This window comes from Alnus glutinosa, chromosome 10, assembly GCF_958979055.1.
Source record: "Alnus glutinosa chromosome 10, dhAlnGlut1.1, whole genome shotgun sequence".
NCBI classification, from domain to species: domain Eukaryota; kingdom Viridiplantae; phylum Streptophyta; class Magnoliopsida; order Fagales; family Betulaceae; genus Alnus; species Alnus glutinosa.
This window is the reverse complement of record NC_084895.1, coordinates 25,787,198-25,814,023: the sequence shown is the minus strand read 5'-3', so window position 1 is coordinate 25,814,023 and position 26,826 is coordinate 25,787,198. Positions and strand designations below refer to the sequence as shown.

At 35.3% G+C, this 26,826-nt stretch overlaps 3 protein-coding genes across 3 annotated transcripts; 2 read left to right on the top strand and 1 right to left on the bottom strand.

Moving 5' to 3' along the window:
- Positions 1 to 197: 197 nt before the first annotated feature.
- Positions 198 to 7,997, top strand: LOC133878860 (annexin-like protein RJ4). Its single transcript, XM_062317415.1, has 6 exons — positions 198 to 315; positions 4,466 to 4,611; positions 5,171 to 5,389; positions 6,103 to 6,315; positions 7,219 to 7,308; positions 7,653 to 7,997. The coding sequence occupies exons 1-6, from the start codon at positions 243 to 245 to the stop codon at positions 7,854 to 7,856; spliced, it is 945 nt and encodes a 314-aa protein (XP_062173399.1). The 5' UTR covers positions 198 to 242; the 3' UTR covers positions 7,857 to 7,997.
- A 1,400-nt stretch (positions 7,998 to 9,397) lies between these two features.
- Positions 9,398 to 12,482, bottom strand: LOC133880765 (annexin D4-like). The gene is made up of 5 exons (XM_062319764.1): positions 12,238 to 12,482; positions 11,254 to 11,472; positions 10,611 to 10,826; positions 10,051 to 10,122; positions 9,398 to 9,704 (listed from the first exon to the last, which is right to left on the bottom strand). Exons 1-5 carry the CDS (start codon positions 12,436 to 12,438, stop codon positions 9,495 to 9,497), a joined length of 918 nt encoding a protein of 305 aa, XP_062175748.1. The 5' UTR covers positions 12,439 to 12,482; the 3' UTR covers positions 9,398 to 9,494.
- Positions 12,483 to 13,504: 1,022 nt separating this feature from the next.
- LOC133878862 (annexin-like protein RJ4) lies at positions 13,505 to 26,823 on the top strand. The gene is made up of 6 exons (XM_062317416.1): positions 13,505 to 13,622; positions 22,597 to 22,742; positions 23,434 to 23,652; positions 24,353 to 24,565; positions 25,501 to 25,590; positions 26,355 to 26,823. Exons 1-6 carry the CDS (start codon positions 13,550 to 13,552, stop codon positions 26,556 to 26,558), a joined length of 945 nt encoding a protein of 314 aa, XP_062173400.1. The 5' UTR covers positions 13,505 to 13,549; the 3' UTR covers positions 26,559 to 26,823.
- Positions 26,824 to 26,826: the final 3 nt, after the last annotated feature.

Here is a 26,826-nt window from a genome sequence, read left to right as displayed (position 1 = left end):
CGATGCAACCAACTCTATCTACAAAGATCCACCTTCCTTTTTACACTTTATCATTCATTAATTACTTTGATTTCCTTTCCTTTATTTTCCTTTTTTTTTAATAATATATTATGGAACAGGATCCAAATTCCAATTTTTTTGATGTACGTTAAGCATGGTAGTATAAATAGGACGGCCATTGAAAGGGACTCCTTCACAATAATCACCTCTACTAGATAAGAATATTTATCCAGAACTTAACAATGGCTACCCTCATTACTCCTCACCAATTTTCTCCTGTTGAAGATGCTGAAGCTCTCCGAAAGGCCTGCAAAGGTAATAATCTAAATACACATATACACGTATACTTTGGATATGTTGTAATCGTAATCTAAGCACATGTAGTTTTGCATGTAAATTTTAATTACTTCACATATCAAATTTTTTTTTTTCCCACTTAATTTTAAATGTGATCATGACATCTTCACTACTAGAAATATATTGTGTTAAAAGTATTCTTTTGTGTTCGACTTGAGTTCAATTCTAATTGAAGCTGGGTTGTGAACTAAATCTGTTGAAACTAAGACACGTGTCCCTTGTGTCGTGTTATAAGACACATGTTTCAATCTTAACAAGGCCAGTTTTAATTGAAACTAGATCCGAGTCAAACCTAGTTAACTTCTATAAACCTTAAAGGGTAGCACAATATGTTGATTACATCTCATGAAGTGGCATATTGATAGTTTGATTGAAATTAGGACATGTGCCCCTTATGTCTGTTATAAGACACATGCTTCAATTTCAACGAGTTCTGTTCCATTTGGAACTAGATCCAAACCAAACCTAATTAACTTCTATGTATAAACCTTAAAGGCCAGGGTAGCACAATATGTTAATTACATCTCATGAAGCGGCGTGTTAATAGTTTGATTGAAATTAGGACATGCGTACTTCTTGTGTCATGTAATAAAACAAATATTTCAATTCCAACTGAAATTAGACCTAAATCAAACCTAATTAACTTCTATATGTTGATTACATCTAATGAAGTGGTGGGTTAATTGATGTAGGACGGAATTTATTAATATTTTCGATGAAAACAAAAATAGAAAAGATGTTCAAAATAATACTGAAGCAGCACCGTTTGATTAGAAGCTTACCTATTTGCAGACAATGGAAGTACAAAAGGAAAGACTTGATTGTCAAGCCAAGACTTTATGTTTTTTCTTTACTAGGACTAGATTTGCTAGTAGCTTTATTTCTTTCCTTATTAGGATTGGATTTGTTTTATTTCTTTTCCTTTTAGAATAAGTTTTACTTTTACTACTAGAATAAGGTTTACTATTGCTATTAGGAAAGGTTTACTTTTACTACTAGGGATAGGTTTACTTTTTCCACAAGTATTTCTCTTCTATAAATAGGTTTGCTTATTATGTAAAACTGAGAATCAATTGAATTGTTATAAAATCAGAGAATTCTCTCTCAAATACTCTGCGGAGTTTTATCTTTCTTTTAGCATGCGGGCTTGTTTTTATCTTTTTGGGTAGAAGACGAAGATGCTTCTCCTTGCAGAATCAAAGACGCTGCTCTTTGATTAATTGCCTTAGTCTTCCGCTATGACATTAATAGTTTGAATCATCCCTGACCTTTCCTTGGAACGTACAATTAAGCTTACTCATAATAATTATTAATAATAATAATAATAAACAGACTTCTTTAAATTGATTGCATTCATTTGATAAAAGAATACGACCGTGAGAAGGTTATGCTGCCTTTCAAGCTTGATGCTGACTACATTGAACAGGAAGACTACTTTAATAATAATAATAACTCAAAAACATCTAAGAGAAAATATATATATTATGCTATAAAAATTTTGGTCTATTTGTTTAGAAGCCTATTTACGTTTGACCTTCAAAGTTTCCTTACATTTCGTTGATATTAATGAAAAATTATCAAGATTATAATTAGTGGGATGCACTGTTTGATTTGCCTTAATATAAAGTGTTTAGAATCGGAAAGAGAGTTGAACAAAGATTAAAAAAAATGAAAAAATAAAAAAAGAATTGGAAGTGCATGTATATATAGTTGAACAACCTTGAGGCATCTTTATCGATCATACGTGCCTCCAGGGATATGAAAGTGGGGTAGTCGTGGAATGGCAGGAAAAAAAAAAAAAGAAAAGAAAAGAAAAAGGAAGTTCGAGAAAGATGTGGGTGATCTGAATATTTTAATTAATTAGTGCTTTTTATCAATTTAATTTGTTCTTGAAAAATGAGGTGGCCTGGCATCTATGTAGGGCCAATTATCAAGAGTATAATATACATGAATTAAAGCCAACTTAAGCACACTTAATTAAGTACCTAGCTACTTCACAAAGGAAGCAGGGTGAAGGTCAGATTTTGATTAATTAGGTTAATCTGAACATAATATATATTATATACAATATTGTTATTATTAGCCTGGCCTATTGAGGTGCATGTTGAAAGAACATGCATGCATGCATGATATTATAAATAGGAGAATTATTGAGAACTTTTCTCACCATAACCATCGATCTCTAGAGAAAAGAAGCGTCCATATATGGCCACCCTAATTGCTCCAGAAAACATATAAGTCTCAAATGATGCAGAAGCTCTCCGGAAGGCTTGTAAATTAAGGTTTATTCATTCACCTCTTACTCATTTATTGATCGATATATATAGGCAGTGATCGAGGTTTTGATTTTGCTCAAGATTTATGATTGATTTGTTGAAAATTCCATAGCATTTTTTGTTTTAGTTAAATAATATTGGTCTTGATCATTCCAATATTACTCATGATAATTAAGTACGTAGTATATCACGATCCTGACATAACTTGATGCTAGTTTTTGTCTCTAATTCATAATCTTGATGAACTTCTTATTTCGATTAATTAACTAGGAATATTCTAGAGAACATAATTAATGAAAATTTGAAAAATTGGACAGGATGCTTGGAATAATGGGAAAAACGAAAAAAGGGACCATAAAATAAAAAAATCATAATTAAAGAAAATTTCCTTCTTACAAAAGGTATTTTCAACCAAATTATCTCACTGCATCTTTCTGAATATATATTAATCTCGATCAATATAATGGTGTATCTAAGAAATACAATTATAAGCCAAGTATAATATGTTATTTAAAACTATTGTCAGCGCCAATATTATATAATACCAAATAACCCATGGTATTACACAAAGCCAAGGTTTATGTTTAACAAATCTCAATGATCATCCAGCCAAGAAGTGAATTGAAAGCGCTTAATTTGCATTTGATAAGAACCACTATAAAGTAGAATTATTTCACAACTATCTCACTTTGATTAGCTCTTGGATCAATCTTTGTTAAAAAAATAATAATTAATTTAAGAGTTAATTAGCATTGCCACATCAGGGTAGAATGGTAATAAAATAAAAATATAATTTTAAACATTACTGGCATTTGATTTATCATCATTAGTTGTGCATTTGCTCGATTAGCATTGCTAGTTGGATGGACAAGCTGTATGATCATCAAGCTGAATCCGGTTTAGGTTTGACTTAGATCCAGTTTCAATTGCAATTTGATCAGTTGAGATTAGAACATGTACGTGTTCCATAACAAGACACAAAGGACTTGTGTTTCAATTCCACCGAATCCAACACCCAAGCCAGTTCATAGAGGGTAAGAGACTCATTTAATCAATTCCTCTTTATGGTAAAGAATATATTGGTGCCAAGCCAAACCAGAAAGCTAATAAATGTGTAGCAAGGTACCCTATCAGAAAATGCCAATTAGGACACTACGTATTACTTATATTATAAGTTTATAACCAAAGCCAACTAAAGCATATTAAGTATATACCATGAATAAGCTAGTGCCAACACATGTTTAAAGATGCTCATTAATGTATACTTAATTCTTAATTAATTAAGTTCAAAATTGTGAAGGAAATTTTCTCAGTTGGCACTCATTTCAAAACATATTGGATATTCTAAGAACTATATATAGTGGGGTTATAGAGAAATCTCCTTCACATTAACAATGGCTACCGGCCATCATTGTTGCTGAGGATGCTTCTGTTCAGGAAGATGCACAAGCTCTCCGAATAGCTTGTCAAGGTTAAATTAATTAACTGTTCGCTATTTGATTTTTCCTTTGATCATTTAGTTATTAGTATATTATTTTTCTATTTGGTGAGTGAGAGTACTGGTTGGTCTACTTTTTCATTTTGTGAAGTCATAGAATATACATATTTTGATGGGCTCTCATGAATAATCAATTTAGGGTATTTTGGAAATTTTGATAAAATTTAAAAGAAATTTCTAACGGAGGGTTGAGATTGAAAAAAAATTGGAAGACTGATATGTTTTAAAGTTTTGGTACTTTATTTCAAAAGTGATGAAATATCAGGAGTTATAAGTAAAGTTTTTTCCTTCCTTTTTTTAATAATTTGTGTGTGGATGACTGTTAATTAATTAGGATGGGGAACTGATGAGAAGGCAATAATCAAAGTACTCGGACATAGAAATGCAACTCAAAGGAAGCAAATTAGGCAAGCTTATGAGGAGCTCTATGAAGAAGATCTTGTCAAGCGTCTTGAGACTGTGCTGTCCGGGAACTTTGAGGTAAGATCATCATGATCATCATGCATGGTTAACCTTCTCTTTCTCTCTTTTTCTTTTTCTTTTTAACGTGAACAATTCTTCTTTGGTACAAGTTTTGACATGTGTTAGCATGTGATTGAGACACATCATTCAATGTCATTTTTATGACCCGTATATAGCACGGATAATTTTTTATTTTATTTTTTGGAATTGGGTCGAAGAAATTCCTCTAATTCAATCTATTAACGTGCTCTAAAAACATATGTCAGTTTAATCGACTGAGTTTCCTCCATCCCAATTTGAAAAATAATAATAATAATTGCTCATATAATTAATATAATTCAATCGATTTATCTTTCCTAGTATAAATCGATTTAGATTTACTTGTATAGGTCGATTTATTCAACTATAAATAGGGACTTATGTATTGTAAACAATCAAGTTATTGAGCACAATGTAGCCCTTACATAGGTCATAGATCGAACCGCGTATACTCTTTGTCTCTTTTCTCTCTTTTATACACAAATGACATCACAACATTGTGAAACTGAACAATTAAGTACAAATTTCGTGATCATAGAAAGCGGTGTACCGGTTGATGTTGGAACCGGCAGATAGAGATGCTGTTTTGGCAAATGTAGCCGTTAAGAAAGCTGAGTCTAATTATCATGTGATAATTGAAATTTCATGCATCCTTTCTCCCGAAGAGCTATTGGTGGTGAGACGAGCCTACCAAACTCGCTTCAAGCGTTCCTTGGAAGAAGATGTGGTTGCCCATACCACCGGGGATTTGCGCCAGGCATGTATTGCTTCCCCTTTATTTTAACTTAATTAATTATGATCACCCTCATTTTGTGAGAGCTTTATATATAGAGAGCATACTTCAAAAATATCAACTTGATTTGGGAACAAGACTGTGTTGGCCCGTGATTTGGCCAAATGTGCGTTTTTAAATATTTTAGAAAGTGTCACGTTTGAGGGCATATATATATTCCTCTGTTTTTGGCTATGATAAAAATATATATATATATATATATATATAGATATATATATTAAGAGTTCCTCAAATAAAGTTTAGAGCTAGCTAAATTTTAGAGTGTTGCGAAGGGCACTACAACTTTTATTACAAGTCTCTTACAAACTAACGTGGTAATCTACGTCGCGCTTGTCACGTCAATCACTAAAATGTGGGTGTTGTACGTCACATGACAGTCATACGACACTTATCACTTTTACAAACCGACGTGACAATCTACATGACACTTAGTACGTCAACCATACTAAAATGTATGTGGACTGTTTTGTGACACGCATTAATTTTTTCATAAAATGTGGACTGCCGGCCACTTGAATTTGTATAGAATTATAGTAAAAGTTCTAGTACGTATTCCAAACATTTTCTCAAATTTTTAGTATGCCCGACATATAAAGCTAAGACAATCCAAATTTAACTATTATAATTAGTTGAAGCACTTAATCAAATGTCTTGGTGGTTTTTGGTCACTGTTACAGCTCTTGGTTGCCCTAGTGAGTGCTTATAGGTATGATGGGCATGAGGTAAATGAAAGATTAGCAAAATCTGAAGCTGATATTCTTCACGATGCTATCAAAGACAAAGCATTTAATCATGAAGAAGTTACCAGGATCCTGACTACAAGGAGCAAGACACAGCTCAGGGCAATTTTTAACCGCTACAAAGATGAGCATGACACTTCCATCACTAAGGTAAACATACTCTTTTTTCCTTTCAAAATTTCAACTATATATAGTTTTTATGACACTAATTATATTATGAAAATTTTAACCTACTTTGATCTTATACTTCAGTAAAATATTTTCTCATGGCATGCATATATAATATGTAATCTTTGCACCTTTGAGGCTTTTAAATTAACAAATCGGGCTCTCTTGAACTTGGGGTGTTCCAAAAGAATAAAGATGCTAAATAGCAAAAAGTAAATAACAAAGAAAACTAAATTCAAAGTTAAATTAATTTCGATTCAACTTTTAAATACTCATGGTTTTATTCTATATTATTCTATATAAATTATCATAATACTCATAATTTTTCATACCTTTCTTAGTACACTTAACCTATCATCTTACTTACCACCGATGTGAGTGGTTTAATGACATTCGAGTTCAACAATAGGGATAAGATCCCAAGATTGAATCTCAAAATGGGAAGCGCTTGGATTACCATCCCATTGGCTTGTGTATCACTAGTGTCCTTGGTGGAGTTGGACAATAAAATTATGGCTTTATTAGACTTGAGAGAGCGCCTACGGTTTCCAACCGTCTAGGCCCCTCCTGTGCAATTGCTCAGTAAGCATGAGCTATCATGGTCATGCCCAAATAGAAACTGTAGTCTGTAGAGTAGTCACTCTGGTCACCCTCCTCTGCTTTTTTTTGAAAAAAAAAGAAACCCTATCATGTTACTTTAAATACTGCCATTGAAACACAATTATATGCTATTCAATATAATTAAAACACATTGGTTGACGTAATATGGCCACTTAAAAGTATGTTATTTTTCTCTCTTTGCTTCCGCTCTTATTATTTTTAATTTTATGTTAAATATGTTTTAACATCAATAATTTAAGTTGATTTGTACTATCATTTCTCCAGAATTTGTCGGGTGATCCGCATAGTGACCTACAAAAGGCATTGTGTACTGCAATTCGGTGCATCAATGATCCAAAGAAGTACTTTGAAAAGGTAAATTGCTTTGAATTCAAAATGTCCTCACTGTTGTTTACAAGGTTGGAAATTTTTTTTTCAAATTTAATCTATTAAACTGACATATATTCAAACTATATGTGAGCATCACATGCATTTTTATCAGATTACTAGATTGAATTAGAGAAAAAAATTTATCTCACTTTTCCATTCAAGACAGAAATTTTCACCGACCCAAATTTGTAAAACTGTCATAATTAAAAAAGATCATCATATATTTATCACGAGATAAAAAAACGCATGACAATTTTATAGATCTGGTTGAAACGAACCTTTCATTAACAAAGTTCCAAAGGATTCATTGTGGGAATTTTATGCTGCAGTTGGTGCACAATGCAATCAAAGGGGTTGGTACAGATGAGGGGGCACTCACTCGTGTGATTGTCACAAGGGCAGAGAGAGACTTGAATGGCATCAAGGAGCTTTACTACCTGAGGAACAGTGTTTCCCTTGATCTTGCTGTGGCCAAGGTAACTTCAGGGAATTACAAGGCCTTCCTCCTTGCTTTGCTTGGGAAGGAAGATTGAGATCATAATTCTTTCCTAAACCTTTTAGAATTTAATTATGTTATCATCAATAATGGTGGTGTTCTCAGTTGGACTTTGTGGCTGTGGAGTCTTTATTTTCTATTCAGTGTGACTATGTATGTTTACCTTAATTTGTGTCTACAGTTTTCTTAAGGGCTTGGTTGTCAACAGGAGACAAGGACGGAATTAGAATTTTTTATTTAGAGAAAAGTAGGGGTCAAAGTATGAACGAAATGGTGCATGAAATGGCAATTGAACCTATATATGGTCTAAGGACTTAATATTTTCTTTAAAAAAAAAAATATTTCTAAGCAAATACAAGGGAAAGTGGAAAGGGATTTAGTACTTCAAAGAAAACACAAAAAAATAAAAAATGGGTATAGTAGCCACGAAAACAGTCAAAACAGTTCAATAATAATAATAATAGTAATAATAATAATAATAATAAAAAGTTAATGGAAATGGGTCAAATGAATGACTTGACCCATGTTGGAGTGTGTTCCAAACACTTATTCATTTATCTTTTATTTTCGGGAGAATTTCACTTAATGGTACCGAATTATTGCACTTTTTGACTTAAGGTATTTGAACTTCAAAACGTCTCAAACTAAGGTATCTATTTTTCAAAACCTCTCAATAACAATTCATTTGTTAAAATTTACTGTTAAATCTTGTCAAAATTCATAAAATACTAATATATTTTTTTAGAAAAAAAAAAAAAAAATTGCTAGGATTCAGGTGTTGATTAGAATTTAACAGAATTTGTAAAAATACCTATGCCTGAATCTTTGATAAATTTTATAATTTTTTTAAAAAAATAAATTTTATAATTTTTTTTAAAAAAATAAACACTTGAGTATTTTAGAAATTTTGGCAGGACTTAACAACAAATCCTATCAAATGACTTATTTATTGAGATGTTTTGAAAAATTGATACTCTAGTTTGAGACGTTTTGAAGTTCATGTACATTAAGTAAAAAATGGCGATAATTCGATACCCTTAAGTGAAGTTCTCCCTTTATTTTATTCTCTTCAACCCATTTATTTGTCTTCGAACTAACCTTGAATAGTTAAACAATGTTATTTTATGATTCTATAACATTATGAGATATTTTCATATTACACTTTTCTTCTTCTATATTTTATTTATCTTATTATTAATTTTCAGAATTAGTAATATTTTGTTTGAACAATAATTTTTCCTACAGCCCATTGGCCACGAATGGAGCAGCCAAAAACAGCCCTTTAAAGGACAAGGATCCCCTCCCCTCCAGTTCATTTGAACTGGAGAGGATCCAAATGCCCCTTTAAAAGGGCAGTTTAGGGGCGGATATGCTTAAAGCAACATCTGCTGCAACAACAAACATGCTTGAGAAAAGACAGAGTGGTCAAAAAACTAGCAGATGAGTTAAGATGTTTGAAAATTTCTGACTTGTCTTATTGAGTCAAATTGGACAATCAACTAATTAACCATAAAAGAAAATTATTATATGGTAGCTAACAATTTGTTTCTTGATAATAAAATACTAATACTTGCCCAAGAAGACATGCCTCAAAATGAAAAAAAGATCAACAATCAATCAGAAGAGGATATAGTAATATCCCAGTAAGCCCTTTTTGAATTCCCCATCTTCTAAATCACCCCCCTCTTGCAATCAAAGTGAGCAAGAAATCGTTGTAGTTCCCATGAGCTGTGTCTTCAATTTTCTTGGATAGAGAAACCCCATATTGGTTATGGTACTCATCTTTGATCTCCTTCATATCTGTGTCAGCTCGGGTTACAATTACTCGAGTCAGTGCTTTTTTGGTATTCTTCTCTACATCCTTTTGCATAGCCGTGTCCAAGACCTTTTAAGACAACAAAATATTATTAAGAATTTGAAAGGACAAAAGTAATTTTTCAATTGGATATCCTCGATTCGGCTTGGGATTCCTAGCAATTTGCAAAGCCAAAGTGCTAGTCATTTTGGTAGTAAATGTGAAAGAGATCCTATACCGGTCTCTCTCTCATATTTACTGTCCAAATTAATAGCAATTCGAATAGCAAAATTGTTAGAATTTTTATCCGAGTTTCAAATAGAATTGGACTCGTTGAAATTAAGACGTGTCCCTTGTCATTGCAAATAGTCGAATTCCAACTGAAATTGAATCCAACCAAAACCCATCCTTGTAATCTTGTTGTAATTCATATTACCTTGATAAAATATTGTTGGGGAGTGCATAGGCATTGCACAGTCTCTTTTAGCAGCAAATCAGCATCAAGATCCTAAAGAAAAATTGTATATGGATGAAAATTTACAATGAGTAATAAAACATTGGATTTTAATGTTTGATAAAGCTAAGAATTTTAGTGCCTAACATACCAAAAAAAAAAAAATTAATACCTAAAATGTTGTGCTACAGGATTGACAATTTGGATGGTTAAAAGTTCCTTGCAATTTTAATGTTTGGATTGCTAGCAATTCATGCAGTAAATGTAAAAAGTCTTTATGGGACCCAATTACTCGAACAACCCACTTATTGTTTGGACAGTTAAGCTTCATAGGGACTCTCACATTTGTTACAAATTACTGAAGATCCAAATCCAATTTGAATTCGGCTTGGGTCCAATTTCAATTAGAACTGAATCTGTTAAGATTAAGACGTGTGTCTTATTTCCTATTATACGACGCATGTCTCAATCACAACAGCACCAAGCCAAACCCCACTAATTTTAGTACCTAAAAGTTACCAAAAACAAAAAGAATTTAGCACCTCATCGATACTCTGGCCAGAAATCTCCATGCAGTGCTTATATATTGCTTGGAGATGGGGCTTGCTTCTTGTTGTTAGTATCCTTATTACCTCATCGTCTTCAATGGGCTTGCCATTTTTTATGGCATTAGAAAATGTCTCGGCCTCAGGTTTTGCTGCATCATCCCTAAACTTTGATCCTTCATACCTATAGGCACTCACAAGAGCAACCAAGAGCTGTTCAAAGCACAAAAGTAGTCAGATATATATATGCCATTTAAGCCCATATATAATACCATGCTTTGTTACATAAATCAGGTGATCATGTAGGGATGAGAATTGATTAAGAGTGTGTATGACCGTGATTTCGCATGTAAAATCGCAAAAAAAAATGCCGGTTTGAAAATGTTAAAAAATTCACATTTTTGCGTAATTGACAAAAGAGTGCGTTTTTTTTAAAAGAACACGATTTTTAAAAGTAGTTTAACTCACTATATTTTCAAACTATAGATTTTTTTCTAAACGCTTAACTATGCTTTTAAAACCATACGTTTTGAAACTGTTAAAACAAACCGACAGTGGAAAGCATAGTAAAATTTGGGCTTTTAATTGTTGGTCATACAAGAAGGTTTCAAGGCCTAAGAAGTTGATGCTATGTACTTACCTTACGTTCACAGCCGTTGATGTGTTGAGCCACATCTTCCTCCATTGAGTGATCAAAGAGAGAATGGTAGGCCCGCCTTGCTCCCAGAAGCTCCTCGGCTGATCTGGTGCATCCACTCTCTATGATGATACCATACGATTGTGGCCCCTTCTTCAACGCCTCCTTTGCCAACCGAGCATCCCTTTCCCATGGATGCATGGTCCAAAGCACCACAGCGTTCTGATTATCATACCCACATTTCATTATAATAATTATGTGTACAAAATCCTTTTTCAATATCATTAGTGGCTACCCGTAAGTTGCACTAATGATAAAGCATTAGCAGCGACCTATGAGTCAAGCTCTAAAATTTTTTAGTGTCGACATAAAATTTTTTTAACAGCGACATTGATGGCCGTTATTGATCTACTATTAGCGGCGACCCCAAAGGGTCGCCCATATTGATCATTTGCATCCGATTAGGAGCGATATTGTCACCGTTAATGAGCTTATTTTTTGTAGTGTTATAATAACACTTTTTTTTAAGATCTTAACATTATAACTCCAGGAATACTACATACCTTTATACTTTCTGATGTGGCTTTTAAAATTATTAAAAGACCAAAATCCAATAATAGTCATGCACGCCAGAAAGTGTGAGAGTGGGAATGAGAGTGCATGTGTGTCATTTGGAGGGTTTTAGCGGTGGTAAAAGACACTAAAACCTCGACTTTTGTGTAGTGTTAATAAAAAATTGTGAATTCAGTCACTATTTTACTCTAACATTAATCCTAATTGTTACATTAATGATTTCTCAGTTGCTTTTCTCTCTCTTTTCTTTTTTTTTTTTTAAAGAAAAAAGAAAAATGGACTTTATTCTAAGATAAATACAATCCTTGACCAATAATGATTAAAAAGCTAGTGCACTAATAAGATGTTAGCAACAGTAACTAAATAAAATATAGTAAAAGTGAAAAATAATAATAATAAGAAAAAGAAAATGACCTTAAAACGCATGAATTCATGCTTGAGAAGCTTGACACGGTGATCATCCCAACGCTCAAAGTTACGTTCATCCTCTATGAAGAGGTTGGGACTTCCTTTCCGGAAGGATTTCCTTTCCTCCGGATGCCATTTTCCCAATATTGATATCAATGTCTGCTCGTGGACTCCATGTCCTGCCCAAGCATACAAATTAAACATCATAGAATTCTTAGGAATTTAGTTTTCACTCACATCAAATTCAGAGAAAATGAATTCATTTGCCGACAGAAAAGTAACAAATGGAAAAATGCAACACATCTTATGTTTGATGGGTAGTGCGAGAGCATGTCGCATACGTGCGACTGTGACAACCTTCCAGTAGTCCCTTTAGCCGGTGAGATGGACAATAATAATAATAATAATAATTATATTAAAAAATAATAATGATTATAATTAAAAAAATCAAATTTTGGACAGTTTTGGGCAAAACCGTCTTGAATTGTGGACGGTTTGGCCCAAACCGTCCATAACCCGAATTAGTGACATATTTTTCTAGATGGTTTGAAACCGTCAAAAAAAACCGTCTGGATCATATTTTTAGACGGTTTTTTGCAATTTCTAGACAGTTTCAAACCGTCCAGAATTCTTAAAATTTTTGTAGTGATTAAATCAAAGAAAACAAAATCATAGCTAGTACTATTTTTTATTTTTTATTTTTAACTTTTTAAGGAGACCGAGGAATTAAGAAATAACTTTTTGGTTAGGTTAATTTGTGAAAGGGAAACCCACCTGCCACTAGCTAGGAATCCACTTAAAAAGGGTGTATTTGATGCGAAGAAACCCACATGGGATTTTGGAATAAAGATTAAAGACACACTAGCTCCAAGCTTTGGCAACCTCGTCTCTAGCTTTCGGACGTGGAAAGTTCATGGAGTCCACTATGTTCAACCATCAATATTGGCGCCTTAACTGAGACTCCTCCCTCCGATGCAACCAACTCCCACTACGAAGATCCCACCTTCCGGTCTTTTTCATTCATTGCTTTAATCATCGTGAAAAAGAGACTCTTTAATCATTCATTACTTTGATTTCTTTTTCTTTATTTTTAATTTCCTTTTCTTTTTTTTTTTAATAATATATAATTGGAAGGAATAAAAAATTATGACGGGGTGTTGATCAATGCATTCTTCAATTCACATGGAAAGAAACGTCCAAACATGCAATTTTGATGTTAAGCATGTGGTAGTATCAATATATAGGACGGCCATTGAAAGGGACTCCTTCACAATTATATCACCTCTACTAGATAAGCATATTTATCCAGAGCTTAATAATGGCTACCCTCATTACTCCTCACCAGTTTTCTCCTGTTGAAGATGCTGAAGCTCTCCGAAAGGCCTGCAAAGGTAATAATCTAAATACACATATACACGTATACTTTGGATATGTTGTAATCGTAATCTAAGCACATGTACTACTTTTGCATGTAAATTTTAATTACTTCACATATCAATTTTTTTTTTTTTCCCACTTAATTTTAAATGTGATCATGACGTCTTCACTACTAGAAATATATCGTGTTGAAAGTATTTTTTGTGTTCGATTTGAGTTCAGTTCTAATTGAAGCTTAATTGTGAACTGAATCTGTTGAAAATAAGAAGCAATGTAGCGTTTTCTCTCTTTTGTGTTTTCCTCTTCTTCCCTTCTATCTCTTCTATTTTATTTTACATGCTATTAGAGCCCTTTGGCTAACACCTCACGATCTTGGTTTCTTCTTCGCTGCAACACTCTTTCAGCCCTTTTATCAAACACGTCTCACCCATCACATGGTTCTGCCTAAAAACAGAGCTTCATCTCTGCCACTCCCAACATCCCAACTCCATCCACACAGAAACTCTCTCAGTTTCTAATCTATCTCAGTTTTCATCTCCATCTCCCAAAATCTTCTCTATTTCACTAAAAAAAAAATGCATATCACCCGTCATTTGCCGCCGCCGCCGCCACAGAGGGTTGCGCCCACCATAAGATCTTCGGCATCCTCTGTCCAACAAATACGCCTTCTCCTTTGACAGCCCAAGCTACTGACCTTCCAGTCTCCGCCAACGACTCACTGCACGAGTTGCCTCCATCAACCTCAGACGCACCATTGTTCCCAGTCCAGGCGTCTCTCCTCTGGCCCCCTCTCCGGCGACTTCTCCAACTAAATCTTCCACCTCTGGCTACTGCAAATCCTCTAGTTTTGGAGTTTCTTTGGTTTTTGTTTCCTGGTTCCTATCGTGTTTTTATCTTTGTCTTTTTTTTTTTTTTTTTTTTTTTTTTTTTTTTTTTTTTTTTTTTTTTTTTTTCCTTTTTGTATTTCACTATGTTAGAGAAGATGTTAGAAAGCCGAGTTGAAAAAAAATAAAAAATGAAAATTTAAGAAAAAAAGAAAGAAAAAAAGAAAAAGAAATGAAAAGAAAAGAGGCCCATTGTTGGCCCACTCTCAAATCTCTTGCTTGTGATAATGTTTAAAACCCAAGCTTCTAAAGCCATTTGGCTCTCTCTCTCTCTTTCCTTCTAATTTAGCCTCGTGGCACAGTTAAAAAGCCAAGGCTTCTTTTTTATATTACTGGCTTTGTGGTAATGTTTCAAAACCCAAGTCTGTCTTTAATTTCTTTTGGCCCATAGTTGGCTTTATTTTTTTGCCTTTGAGATACAGTTTGCAAACCTGGGCAAACAAACACAAAAAAAAAAAAAAAAAAAAAAAAAAAAAAAAAAAAAAAAAGGTTTTATGATGATGATTCAACGCAGAAGACAAACTTAAGGAAGTTCCTCTCATCAGTTTGCAGGGGAGTGTTAGAGAATAAGAGCCGTTGCAGCATATCAAGAATATTTCATTGATTTCCTCTCCAATATCTTTCCTTATTTTCTTACCTGATTTCCTTAATATTTCCTGATTGTGTGCCATGATTAGTGGGATGTGCTTCCCTCTATTAGCCTATATATTCATATCTTTTGTAATCAAAAGCACTCAATAAAATAAGAAGCAATGTAACGTTTTATCTCTTTTGTGTTTCCTCTTCTTCCCTTTTATCTCTTCTATTTTATTTTACAATGGCCACCCTAATTGCTCCAGAAAACATATAAGCCTCAAATGATGCAGAAGCTCTCCCGAAGGCTTGTAAAGGTTTATTCATTCACCTCTTAGTCATTTATTGATCGATATATATAGGCAGTGATCGAGGTTTTGATTTTGCTCAAGATTTATGATTAATTTGTTGGAAATACCATAGCATTTTTTGTTTTAGTTAAATAATATTGGTCTTGATCATTCCAATATATATTAGTCATGATAATTAAGTACGTAGTATATCACGATCCTGACATACCTTGATGCTAGTTTTTGTCTCTAATTCATAACCTTGATAAACTTTTTATTTAGATTAATTAACATTCTAGAGAACATAATGAAAAGTTGAAAAGTTGGACAGGATGCTTGGAATAAAGGGAAAAACGAAAAAAGGGACCATAAAAAAAAAAAAAAATCATAATTAAAGAAAATTTCCTTCTTACAAAAGGTATTTTCAACCAAATTATCTCACTGCATCTTTCTGATTATATATTAATCTCAATATAATATTGGTGTATCTAAGAAATACATTTAATATAAGCCAAGTATAATATGATATTTAAAACTATTGTAAGCCACAATGTTATATAAAACCAAATAACCCATGGTATATAGATTACACAAAGCCAAGGTTTATGTTTAACAAATCTCAATGATCATCCAGTCAAGAGTGAATTGAAAGCGCTTAATTTGCATTTGATAAGTACCACTATAAAGTAGAATTATTTCACAACTATCTCACTTTGATTAGCTCTTGGATCAATCTTTGTTAAACAAAATTTAATTAATTCAAGGGTTAATTAGCATTGTCACATCAACAGGGTAGCTAGAATGGTAATAGAATAAAATTAAATATAATTTTAAACATTACTCGCATTTGATTTATCATCATGAGTTGTGCATTTGCTCGATTAACATTGCTAGTTGGATGGACAAGTATAATCATCAAGCTGAATCCGGTTTAGGTTTGACTTAGATCCCGTTCCAATTGAAATTTGATCAGTTGAGATTAGAACATGTACGTGTTCCATAACAAGACACAAAGGACATGTGTTTCAATTCCAACGAATCCAACACCCAAGCCAGTTCATAGAGGGTAAGAGACTCATTTAATCAATTCCTCTTTATGGTAAAGAATATATTGGTGCCAAGCAAAACCAGAAAGCTAATAAATGTGTAGCAAGATACCCTATCAGAAAATGCCAATTAAGACACTACGTATTACTTATATTTTAACAAAAGCCAACTAAAGCATATTAAGTACCATGAATAAGCTAGTGCCAACACATGTTTAAAGATGCTCATTAATGTATACTTAATTCCTAATTAATTAAGTTCAAAATTATGAAGGAAATTTTCTCAGTTGGCACTCATTTCAAAACATATTGGATATTCTAAGAACTATATGTAATGGGGCTATAGAGAAATCTCCTTTACATTAACAATGGCTACCATCATTGTTGCTGAGGATGCTTCTGTTCAGGAAGACGCACAAGCTCTCTGAAAAGCTTGTCAAGGTTAAATTAATTAATTGTTCGCTATTTGATTTTTCCTTTGATCATTTAGTTATTTGTATATAATTTTTCTGTTTGGTGAGTGAGAGTATTGGTTGGTCTACTTTTTCATTTTGTGAAGTCATAGAATATACATATTTTGATGGGCTCTCATGAATAATCAATTTAGGGTATTTTGAAAATTTTGATAAGATTTAACAGAAATTTCTAACGGAGAGTTGAGATTGAAAAAAATTGAAAAATTGATATGTTTTAAAGTTTTGATACCTTATTTCAAAAGTGATGAAAGATTATGAGTTACAAGTAAAGTTTTTCCCTTCTTTTATTAATAATTTGTGTGTGGATGACTTGTTAATTAATTAGTGTTAGACTATATGCTCCAGCTGTACCCAATCCCACAGTAGATGCCCTTCCTGCCCCTGACGTTGCTGGCAGCCCACATTCAAATGAAGACAAATCTCCATGAATCATGCTCCTGCCATATCAAGAGAATTAATGACTTGCGAGGATAAAAGGAAAGAGACGTTACATGCAGCCCACAATATTCAAATGAAGACAAATCCAAGAATCATGCTCCTGCCATATCAAGAGAAGTAATGACTTGCGAGTATAAAGGAAAGAGACGTTAAATTACATAGAGAAGGAAAGAGGAGTCAAGTCAGGAATTATGTATTTACTTTCTATGTTAGACAGTGTGCGTATCCTGTATATATGTGTATTGCCATGACTTGTAAATATCATCGAATATAGAACACAATTTTATCACTTCCTCTTTCATGGTATCAGAGCCTTCACAGCCAACGCTCAACTCACGATCCTCCATGTCTTCCTCTAGCAACACCCAAACCAGCACTGCCTTCTCTCTTGCTAGTCTCAGTCCAACAGTTCAAGTTAAGCTTGACAACCACAACTATCCAAGTTGGTTGTCTCAGTTCATGCCAATCCTGCGTACTCATGGATTCACGGGCATAGTTGAAGGTTCAGAGCCTTGCCCTCCAAAGTTTGTTTCTGATGCTGAAGGTAAAGAAACACTAAATCCAGAATATGCTAATTGGACAAAGAAGGATCAATGTCTTCTTAGCATGATCCTTGTAATTTTGTCTGAAAACGTGTTGTCCACTGTGTTTGGACTTAACACTTCTCGTGAAGCTTGGGTTTCCCTAGCTAACAGATTTGCCTCACAATCCAAGTCTCGAATTACTCAGTTGAAAAGACAGCTCCAAACTATTCGCCAGGACACTAAGACCTGTGCTGAATACCTCCAACTTGCCAAAGGGTTTGCTGACCAATTGGCCATTGTTGGTAATCCTATTGATGATGCAGATTTGATTTCCTTTCTCATTGGTGGTTTGAATCCGTCCTTTAATCCTTTTATTACATCATATTCCCTTGCCACCCGTGACAACAGCATGAAGTTTGATGATTTTCGTGATGAATTACTTAATCATGAAACTCTCTTACAGCAGCAGACAAGTGCTGCAGACTCTGCAACATTTGCTCTTTTTTCTAACAAATCTGCAGGAAATCGAAATGTTGGAAATTGGCAGCACAAAAACAAGCCTCCACAGCATATGAAGTTCTCACCAAGGGCACCTCACCCAACCCTTTCTCCACGACAGCACTCATATTCCATGGCCCCAAGATCCAACAATTTTTATCCCAGGCAACAACACTCTTATTCTCCAGATTTGAGCCACTCCAACACTCCCATGCAGATGGACCGAAACAGAGGACCACACCAGGCCTCAAATGGCAATCCCTTTCCTCGCAGCAGCAGCAGGCCACCATGCCAAATATGTGGAAAAACCAGTCACACAGCACTGGATTGTTTCCACCGTATGGACTATTCCTACCAAGGCAAGCACCCACCACCTCAGTTGGCAGCAATGGTTGCTCAAACCAATGCCACAATTGAAGATCAGCCATGGTATGCCGATAGTGGGGCTAATGCCCACATAACCAATGACCTTGACAACTTGAGCACTCAACAACCTTTCCAAGCTGATGACACGGTTGCTGTTGGTAATGGTGCTGGGCTCCTCATTAAAAATACTGGTTTTTCTACACTTCATTCTTCCTCTAACTCAACTTTTCAACTTAAACAAGTTCTTCACTGCCCACAAGCCACTGCAAATCTTTTATCTATTCAGCGTTTTTGCATTGATAATGACTGTTATTTTATTCTTATGGCCAATTATTTTTTTGTGAAGGATTGTCAGACCCATGCAGTGCTCCTGGAGGGCAGAAGTGAGAATGGCCTCTATCCCCTTCGGCTCCGAAGAACATCTCTCAGAGATCATCACTCATTTACGGCTTTTCTTGGAATAAAAACCTCTTCAATGGGGTGGCATTTTAGATTAGGGCACCCTGCCTATGATATTGTTTCCCGAATTATTAATAAATTTGATTTACCTTTGTCCTTCAAAAATCTGAATAAAGATGTTGTTTGCACTTCATGTCAACTAGGCAAAAGTAAAAGACAGCCCTTTACTCCATCTCAGCGTGTCTCAACGCAACCTCTCCAATTAATTCACACAGATGTGTGGACATCACCCATTTCATCTATAAGCGGCTACAAATATTACGTAGTCTTTATCGATGATTTTTCACGATATTCTTGGATTTATCCCTTGCATGCCAAATCTGGTGTTTTTGATCAATTTGTTAAATTCAAACTTATGGTTGAGAATCAATTCTCTCTCACCATCAAGCAAGTGCAATCCGATGGTGGAGGTGAATATAATTCTCTCCAATTTCAATCTTTTTTCACCAAATCTGGGATAATCCATAGAAAATCATGTCCTCACACATCTCAACAAAACGGTCTTGCTGAGAGGAAATTGCGTCATATTTTAGAAACCGGTTTAACTCTTCTTGCTCATGCTCATCTATCCAATAAATATTGGGTAGATGCCTTCCTCACCGCCGTCTACATCATTAACCGGTTACCTACTCCCCTTTTAGATTTTCAATCCCCTTTCTCCAAGCTCTTTAGCAAAGAACCGGATTATCAAAGCCTTCGGGTTTTTGGGTGCAAATGCTACCCCCTTCTCCGTCCTCATGGGTTGCATAAGTTAGAATATAGGTCCAAGCCATGTATATTTTTGGGTTACCATCATGCAGGGTATAAGTGTCTTGATCCCCTAACAAATAAGGTTTATCTTTCTAGACATGTGGTGTTTGATGAGAATGCTTTTCCAGCCAAGGAAACCGTGGCCCAACTGCTGCCCTCCAAGATTGCTGCACAAGATGATCCCCATGTAAGTTTTTCTTTTCCCTTTATTTCTTCCTCGCCACCTGCCCTTACTGAACCCGTAACTTCTCCTCTCATCTCACACGTTGAACCTCCTGCCCCCACGCCTTCCCCTGTTGCTCCCCCTTCTCACCACGTCAACAACCCAAATGTCCCCGTAGCTTCTCCTCCCAGCTCACACGTTGAACCTCATGCCTCCACACCTTCCCATGATGCTCCCTCTCCTCACCACGTGGACCCTTCCCCTGTTGCTCCCTCTTCTCACCACGTTGACCCTCATACGGATTTTGGCTCTTCCTCATCTGATGGACCCACTGCCCCCACACCAGCCTCGTCTTCCCCTACTCCACCCGTGGACCACCCCCTCTCACACTCTGCTCCATCTCAGTCCCCTGCCATTGTCCCTACCCCCTCACCTCCACCTCTTCCCCGCATGCTTACCCGTTCTCAAACCGGATCCCTCAAACCCAAACCCTTCCCTGATTTCAAACTTTTTCACTCTACTAAACACCCGTTTCAGTCCTATCACACTATCCTATCCGAGAAGGAGCCCACCAGCTTTACTAAAGCAACCACAGATTCACGATGGAGGGAAGCTATGCTTCAGGAATTTCAGGCCTTGGTTTCTAATGGCACTTGGACCTTGTGTCCGCGCCCCTTACATCACAATATTATTCGCAATAAGTGGGTGTATAAAATCAAACAAAAACCGGATGGCTCCGTTGAGAGATTTAAGGCTCGACTTGTGGCAAGGGGTTTTGAGCAACGGTGTGGTATCGACTATAATGAGACATTCAGTCCTGTGATTAAACCCTCAACAATACGGATTATTCTCAGTTTAGCAATTCAGTTTGATTGGTCTATCCGTCAATTGGATATTTCAAATGCTTTTTTACATGGTTACCTTGGGGAAGAGGTGTTCATGGAACAACCTCAAGGGTTTGTGGACAAGGCTCATCCCGACTATGTTTGTAAACTTCACAAATCATTATATGGCCTCAAGCAAGCTCCCCGAGCTTGGTTTAATCGCCTCTCATCATTTTTGCAGGACCTTGGCTTTGTAGCTTCCTTGGTGGATCCATCATTATTTATTTTCACTCATGAGCACATTCGGTTATTTATGCTTATATATGTTGATGATATAATTCTCACAGGATCTCATGCTGCTACTATTCAGTCTCTCATCTCCACTCTCCAGCAGGAATTCCCTTTGAAGGACCTTGGGCCTCTTGGCTTTTTCCTTGGCATTCAAGCCACCCGAACTGATGCTGGCCTTCACTTATGTCAGGCCAAATATATTTTTGATTTACTCCATCGCGTCCAGATGCAAGGTGCCAAACCGTCCACTTCTCCGTGTTCCTCCAGCACCAAACTCTCCAAGTTTGATGGGGTTCCTCTCTCAGATCCTTCTGAATACCGTCATGTTGTTGGTTCTCTTCAGTATTGCACCCTTACCAGGCCCGAGATTGCATTTGCTGTTAACCAACTCTGTCAACACTTACAGTCCCCCACGACAGCTCATTGGACTGCTGCTAAAAGAGTCCTCCGTTACCTTAAAAATTCTGTTGATCATGGTTTACTTTACACTAAAGGACCCCGTACATTATCTGCTTATTGTGATGCTGATTGGGCTGGAAGCCCTGATGACCGCAGGTCTACTTCAGGCTCTGCCATTTTTCTTGGCAACTGTCTCGTGGCTTGGAGTGCTAAGAAACAAGCCATTGTTTCACGGTCCAGTACGGAGGCGGAATATCGTGCCTTGGCCCTCACCACTGCCGATTTATTTTGGATCCGGATGTTGTTCAAAGACCTTGGAATCTCCATTCCTTCTGTCCCTACCTTATGGTGTGATAATGTAAGTGCTATTGCTTTGGCTTCCAACCCGGTATTTCATGCACGGACTAAACACATCGAGGTGGATTATCACTTCGTGCGCGAAAAAGTGGTTAACCGTGACATCTCTGTTAAGTTCATATCTTCAGGTGATCAACTTGCCGATGTCTTCACTAAAGGTCTTCCTTCGGCTCAATTCTTATTCTTCAAGTCCAAGCTCATGGTGGTTCCCCCCATTAGCTTGCGGGGGGCTGTTAGACTATATGCTCCAGCTGTACCCAATCCCACAGTAGATGCCCTTCCTACCCCTGACGTTGCTAGCAGCCCACATTCAAATGAAGACAAATCTCCATGAATCATGCTCCTGCCATATCAAGAGAATTAATGACTTGCGAGGATAAAAGGAAAGAGACGTTACATGCAGCCCACAATATTCAAATGAAGACAAATCCAAGAATCATGCTCCTGCCATATCAAGAGAAGTAATGACTTGCGAGTATAAAGGAAAGAGACGTTAAATTACATAGAGAATGAAAGAGGAGTCAAGTCAGGAATTATGTATTTACTTTCTATGTTAGACAGTGTGCGTATCCTGTATATATGTGTATTGCCATGACTTGTAAATATCATCGAATATAGAACACAATTTTATCACTTCCTCTTTCAATTAGGATGGACAATTGATGAGAAGGCAATAATCAAAGTACTCGGACATAGAAGTGCAACTCAAAGGAAGCAAATTAGGCAAACTTATGAGGAGCTCTATGAAGAAGATCTTGTCCAGTGTCTTGAGTCTGTGCTGTACGGGAACTTTGAGGTAAGATCATCATGCATGCATGGTTAACTTTCTCTTTCTTTCTTTTTTTTTTTCTTTTTTTTTTTGGGTGAACAATTCTTCTTTTGTACAACTTTTGACACGTGTTAGCATGTGATTGAGACACATCATTCAATGTCATTTTTATGACCCATATATAGCACGGATAAATTTTATTTATTTATTTTTTTTTTGGATTTGGGTTGAGGAAATTCCTCTAATTCAGTTTATTAACATGCTCTAAAAACAGATATCAATTTAATCAACTGAGTTTCTCCCAACCCAATTTGAAAAATAATAATAATAATAATTGTTCATATAATTAACATTTTCCTTCTTATTTGTTGTAATTGTTTTGGACATTTTGTGTTAGAATATATTCTTTAAAATAATATTATTGATTTATATTTCCTAGTCCAGGTCGATTTATATTTCTTAGTATAAGTTGATTTAAATTTACTTGTATAGGTCGACTTATTTAACTATAAATAGGGACTTATGTATTGTAAACAATCAAGTTATTGAGCACAATGTAGCCCTTACGTAGGTCATAGACCGAACCACGTAAATTCTGTATCTTTTATCTCTTTTACTTCCACAACTATTCTACTTTTATTCTAAATATATTTTAGATTTATACACAAATTTCAACATCGTAACACTGAACAATTAAGTACAAATTTTGTGATCATAGAAAGCGGTTTACCGGTGGATATTGGATCCGGGAGATAGAGATGCTGTTTTGGCAAATGTAGCCGTTAAGAAAGCTAAGTCTAATTATCATGTGATAATTGAAATTTCATGCATCCTTTCTCCTGAAGAACTGTTGGTGGTGAGACGAGCCTACCAAAGTCGCTTCAAGAGTTCCTTGGAAGAAGATGTGGCTGCCCATACCACCGGGGATTTGCGCCAGGCATGTATTAATGCTTGCCCTAGCCTTGATTTTAGCTTTATTATATTTAATTAATTATCACCCTCATTTTGTGAGAGCTTTATATATAGAGAGTATACTTCAAAAATATTGACTTGATTTGGGATCAAGACTGTGTAGGCTCGTGATTTCGCAGGCCAAACGCCCGTTTTTAAATATTTTAGAAAGTGTTACGTTTGAGAGTATATATATATATTCTTCTGTTTTTGGCTAAGATAAAAAAATATATTAAGAGTTCCTAGAATGAAGTTTAGAGCGAGCTAAATTTTAGAGTGTTGCGAATGGCACTATAACTTTTATTACAAGTCTCTTACAAACTAACGTGGTAATCTACATCGCACTTGCCACATCAATCACTAAAATGTGGGTGTTGTACGTCACGTGGCAGCCATATGACACTTATCACTTTTACAAACTGACATGACAATTTATGTGACACTTACTACGTCAACCATACTAAAATGTATGTGGGCTGTTTCGTGACACGCATTAATTTTTTCATAAAATGTGGACTGCCACTTGAATTTGTATAGAATTATAGTAAAAGTTCTAGTACGTAGCCCAAACATTTTCTCAAATTTTTTAGTATGCCAGATATATAAAGCAAAGATAATCCAAATTTAACTATTATAAGTTGAAGTACTTAATCATATGTCTTGGTGGTTTTTGGTCACTGTTACAGCTCTTGGTTGCCCTAGCGAGTGCTTATAGGTATGATGGGCATGAGGTAAATGAAAGATTAGCAAAATCTGAAGCTGATATTCTTCACGATGCTATCAAAAACAAAGCATTTAATCGTGAAGAAGTTACCAGGATCCTGGGTACAAGGAGCAAGACACAGCTCAGGGCAATTTTTAACAGCTACAAAGATGTGCATCACACTCCCATCACTACGGTACACTTGCTCTTTTTTCCTTTCAAATTTTCAACTATATATAGTTTTTATGACACTAATTATATTATGAAAATTTTAACGTACTTTGATCTTATATTTCAGTAAAATATTTTCTCATGGCATGCATATATATATAATATGTAATCTTTGCACCTTTGAGGCTTTTAAATTAACAAATCGGGCTCTTTTGAATTTGGGGTGTTCCAAAAGAATAAAGATACTAAATAGCAAAAAGTAAATAACAAAGAAACTAAATTCAAAGTTAAATTAATGTCGATTCAACTTTTAAAATACTCATGGTTTTATTCTATATTATTCTGTATAAATTATCATAATACTCATAATTTTTCATACCTTTCTTAGCACACTTAACCTATCATCTTACTTACCACCGATGCGAGTGGTCTAGTGACATTCGAGTTCAACAATGAGGATAAGATCCCAAGGTCGAATCTCAAAATGGGAAGCGCTTGATCTACCATCCCATTGGCTTGTGTATCGCTAGTGTCTTTGGTGAAGTTGGACAATAAAGTTATAGCTCTATTGGACTTGAGGGAGCGCCTACGGTTTCCAGCCGTCTAAGCCCCTCCCGTGCAATTGGTTAATGGGCATGAGCTATCATGGTCACGCTTAGGTAGACACTGTAGTCTGTAGAGTAGTCACTCTGATCGCCCCCCTATGCCTTTTGTTGAAAAAAAAAAAAAAAAAAAACCTATCATTTCACTTTAAATACTGCCATCAAAACACAATTATATGCTATTCAATATAATTAAAACACATTGGTTGACCTAATATGGTGAACTTGTAAGGCAAACCCGGCCACTTAAAAGTATGTTATTTTTCTCTCTTTGCTTCCGCTTTTATTATTTTTAATTTTATGTTAAATATGTTTTAACATCAATAATTTAAGTTGATTTGTACGATCATTTCTCCAGAATTTGTCGGCTTATCCGCATAGTGACCTACAAAAGGCATTGTGTACTGCAATTCGGTGCATCAATGATCCAAAAAAGTACTTTGAAAAGGTAAATTGCTTTGAATTCAAAATGTCCTCACTGTTGTTTACAAAGTTTTTGTGCAAATTAGGTCGGATTTTTTTTTTTCAAATTTAATCTATTAAACTGACATATGTTCAAATTATATGTGAGCATCACATGCATTTTTATCAGATTAGTAGATTAAATTAGAGAAAAAATTGACGCAGCAGGAATTAAAACAAACAGAAAACTAAAGAGATAAACTTTTGCTAACTTGGAGTCTCACCAAACTAACAATAGGGAAGAACAAACCAGTGTCTCACTGGCATTGGTAGCATCTCACCACCAAAAGAACATAGGCCTCACACCTCGAAGAAATAACATATTTTTTTATTCCATCATAATCATTACAAGAGAACATTATGCTTAAATAAACACTCTAACCCTAACCCTAATGTGACTGACTTTGGGCCAAGGGCCAAGCCCACTTTTAAAATGACAAATAACTTAAACTAACATGATTAACTATGAGCCAAGCCCATTATTAAATTACAAAAAAAAACTAATAATTTAATTAAAAGTAAATGACATATTTATTTTTTTTCTCGTCCTGCGTTAAAAATTTATCTCACTTTTCCATTCAGGACAGAAATTTTCTCCGACCCAAATCTTTAGAACTGTCATAATTAAAAAAAAATCATCATATATTTATCACGAGATAAAAAACACATGACAATTTTATAGACCCGGTTGAAGCGGACCTTTCATTAACAAAGTTTCAAAGGATTCATTGTGGGAATTTTATGCTGCAGTTGGTGCGCAATGCAATCAAAGGGGTTGGTACAGATGAGGAGGCACTCACTCGTGTGATTGTCACAAGGGCAGAGAGAGACTTGAATGGCATCAAGGAGCTTTTCTACCTGAGGAACAGTGTTTCCCTTGATCATGCTGTGGCCAAGGAAACTTCAGGGAGTTACAAGGCCTTCCTCCTTGCTTTGCTTGGGAAGGAAGATTGAGATCATAATTCTTTCCTAAATATGGGAGGGGGCCTTTTAGAATTTATGTTATCATCAGTAATGGTGGTGTTCTCAGTTGGACTTTGATGCTGGGGTGTCTTTATTTTCTGTGCTATCTTGTCTTGAATTTCTATTGAGTGTGAATATGTATGTTTACCTTAATTTGTGTCTAGTGTTTTCTTAAGGGCTTGGTTGTCAACGGGAGACAAGGACGGAATCAGAATTTTTTATTTCGAGAAAAGTAGGGGTCAAAGTATGAACCAAATGG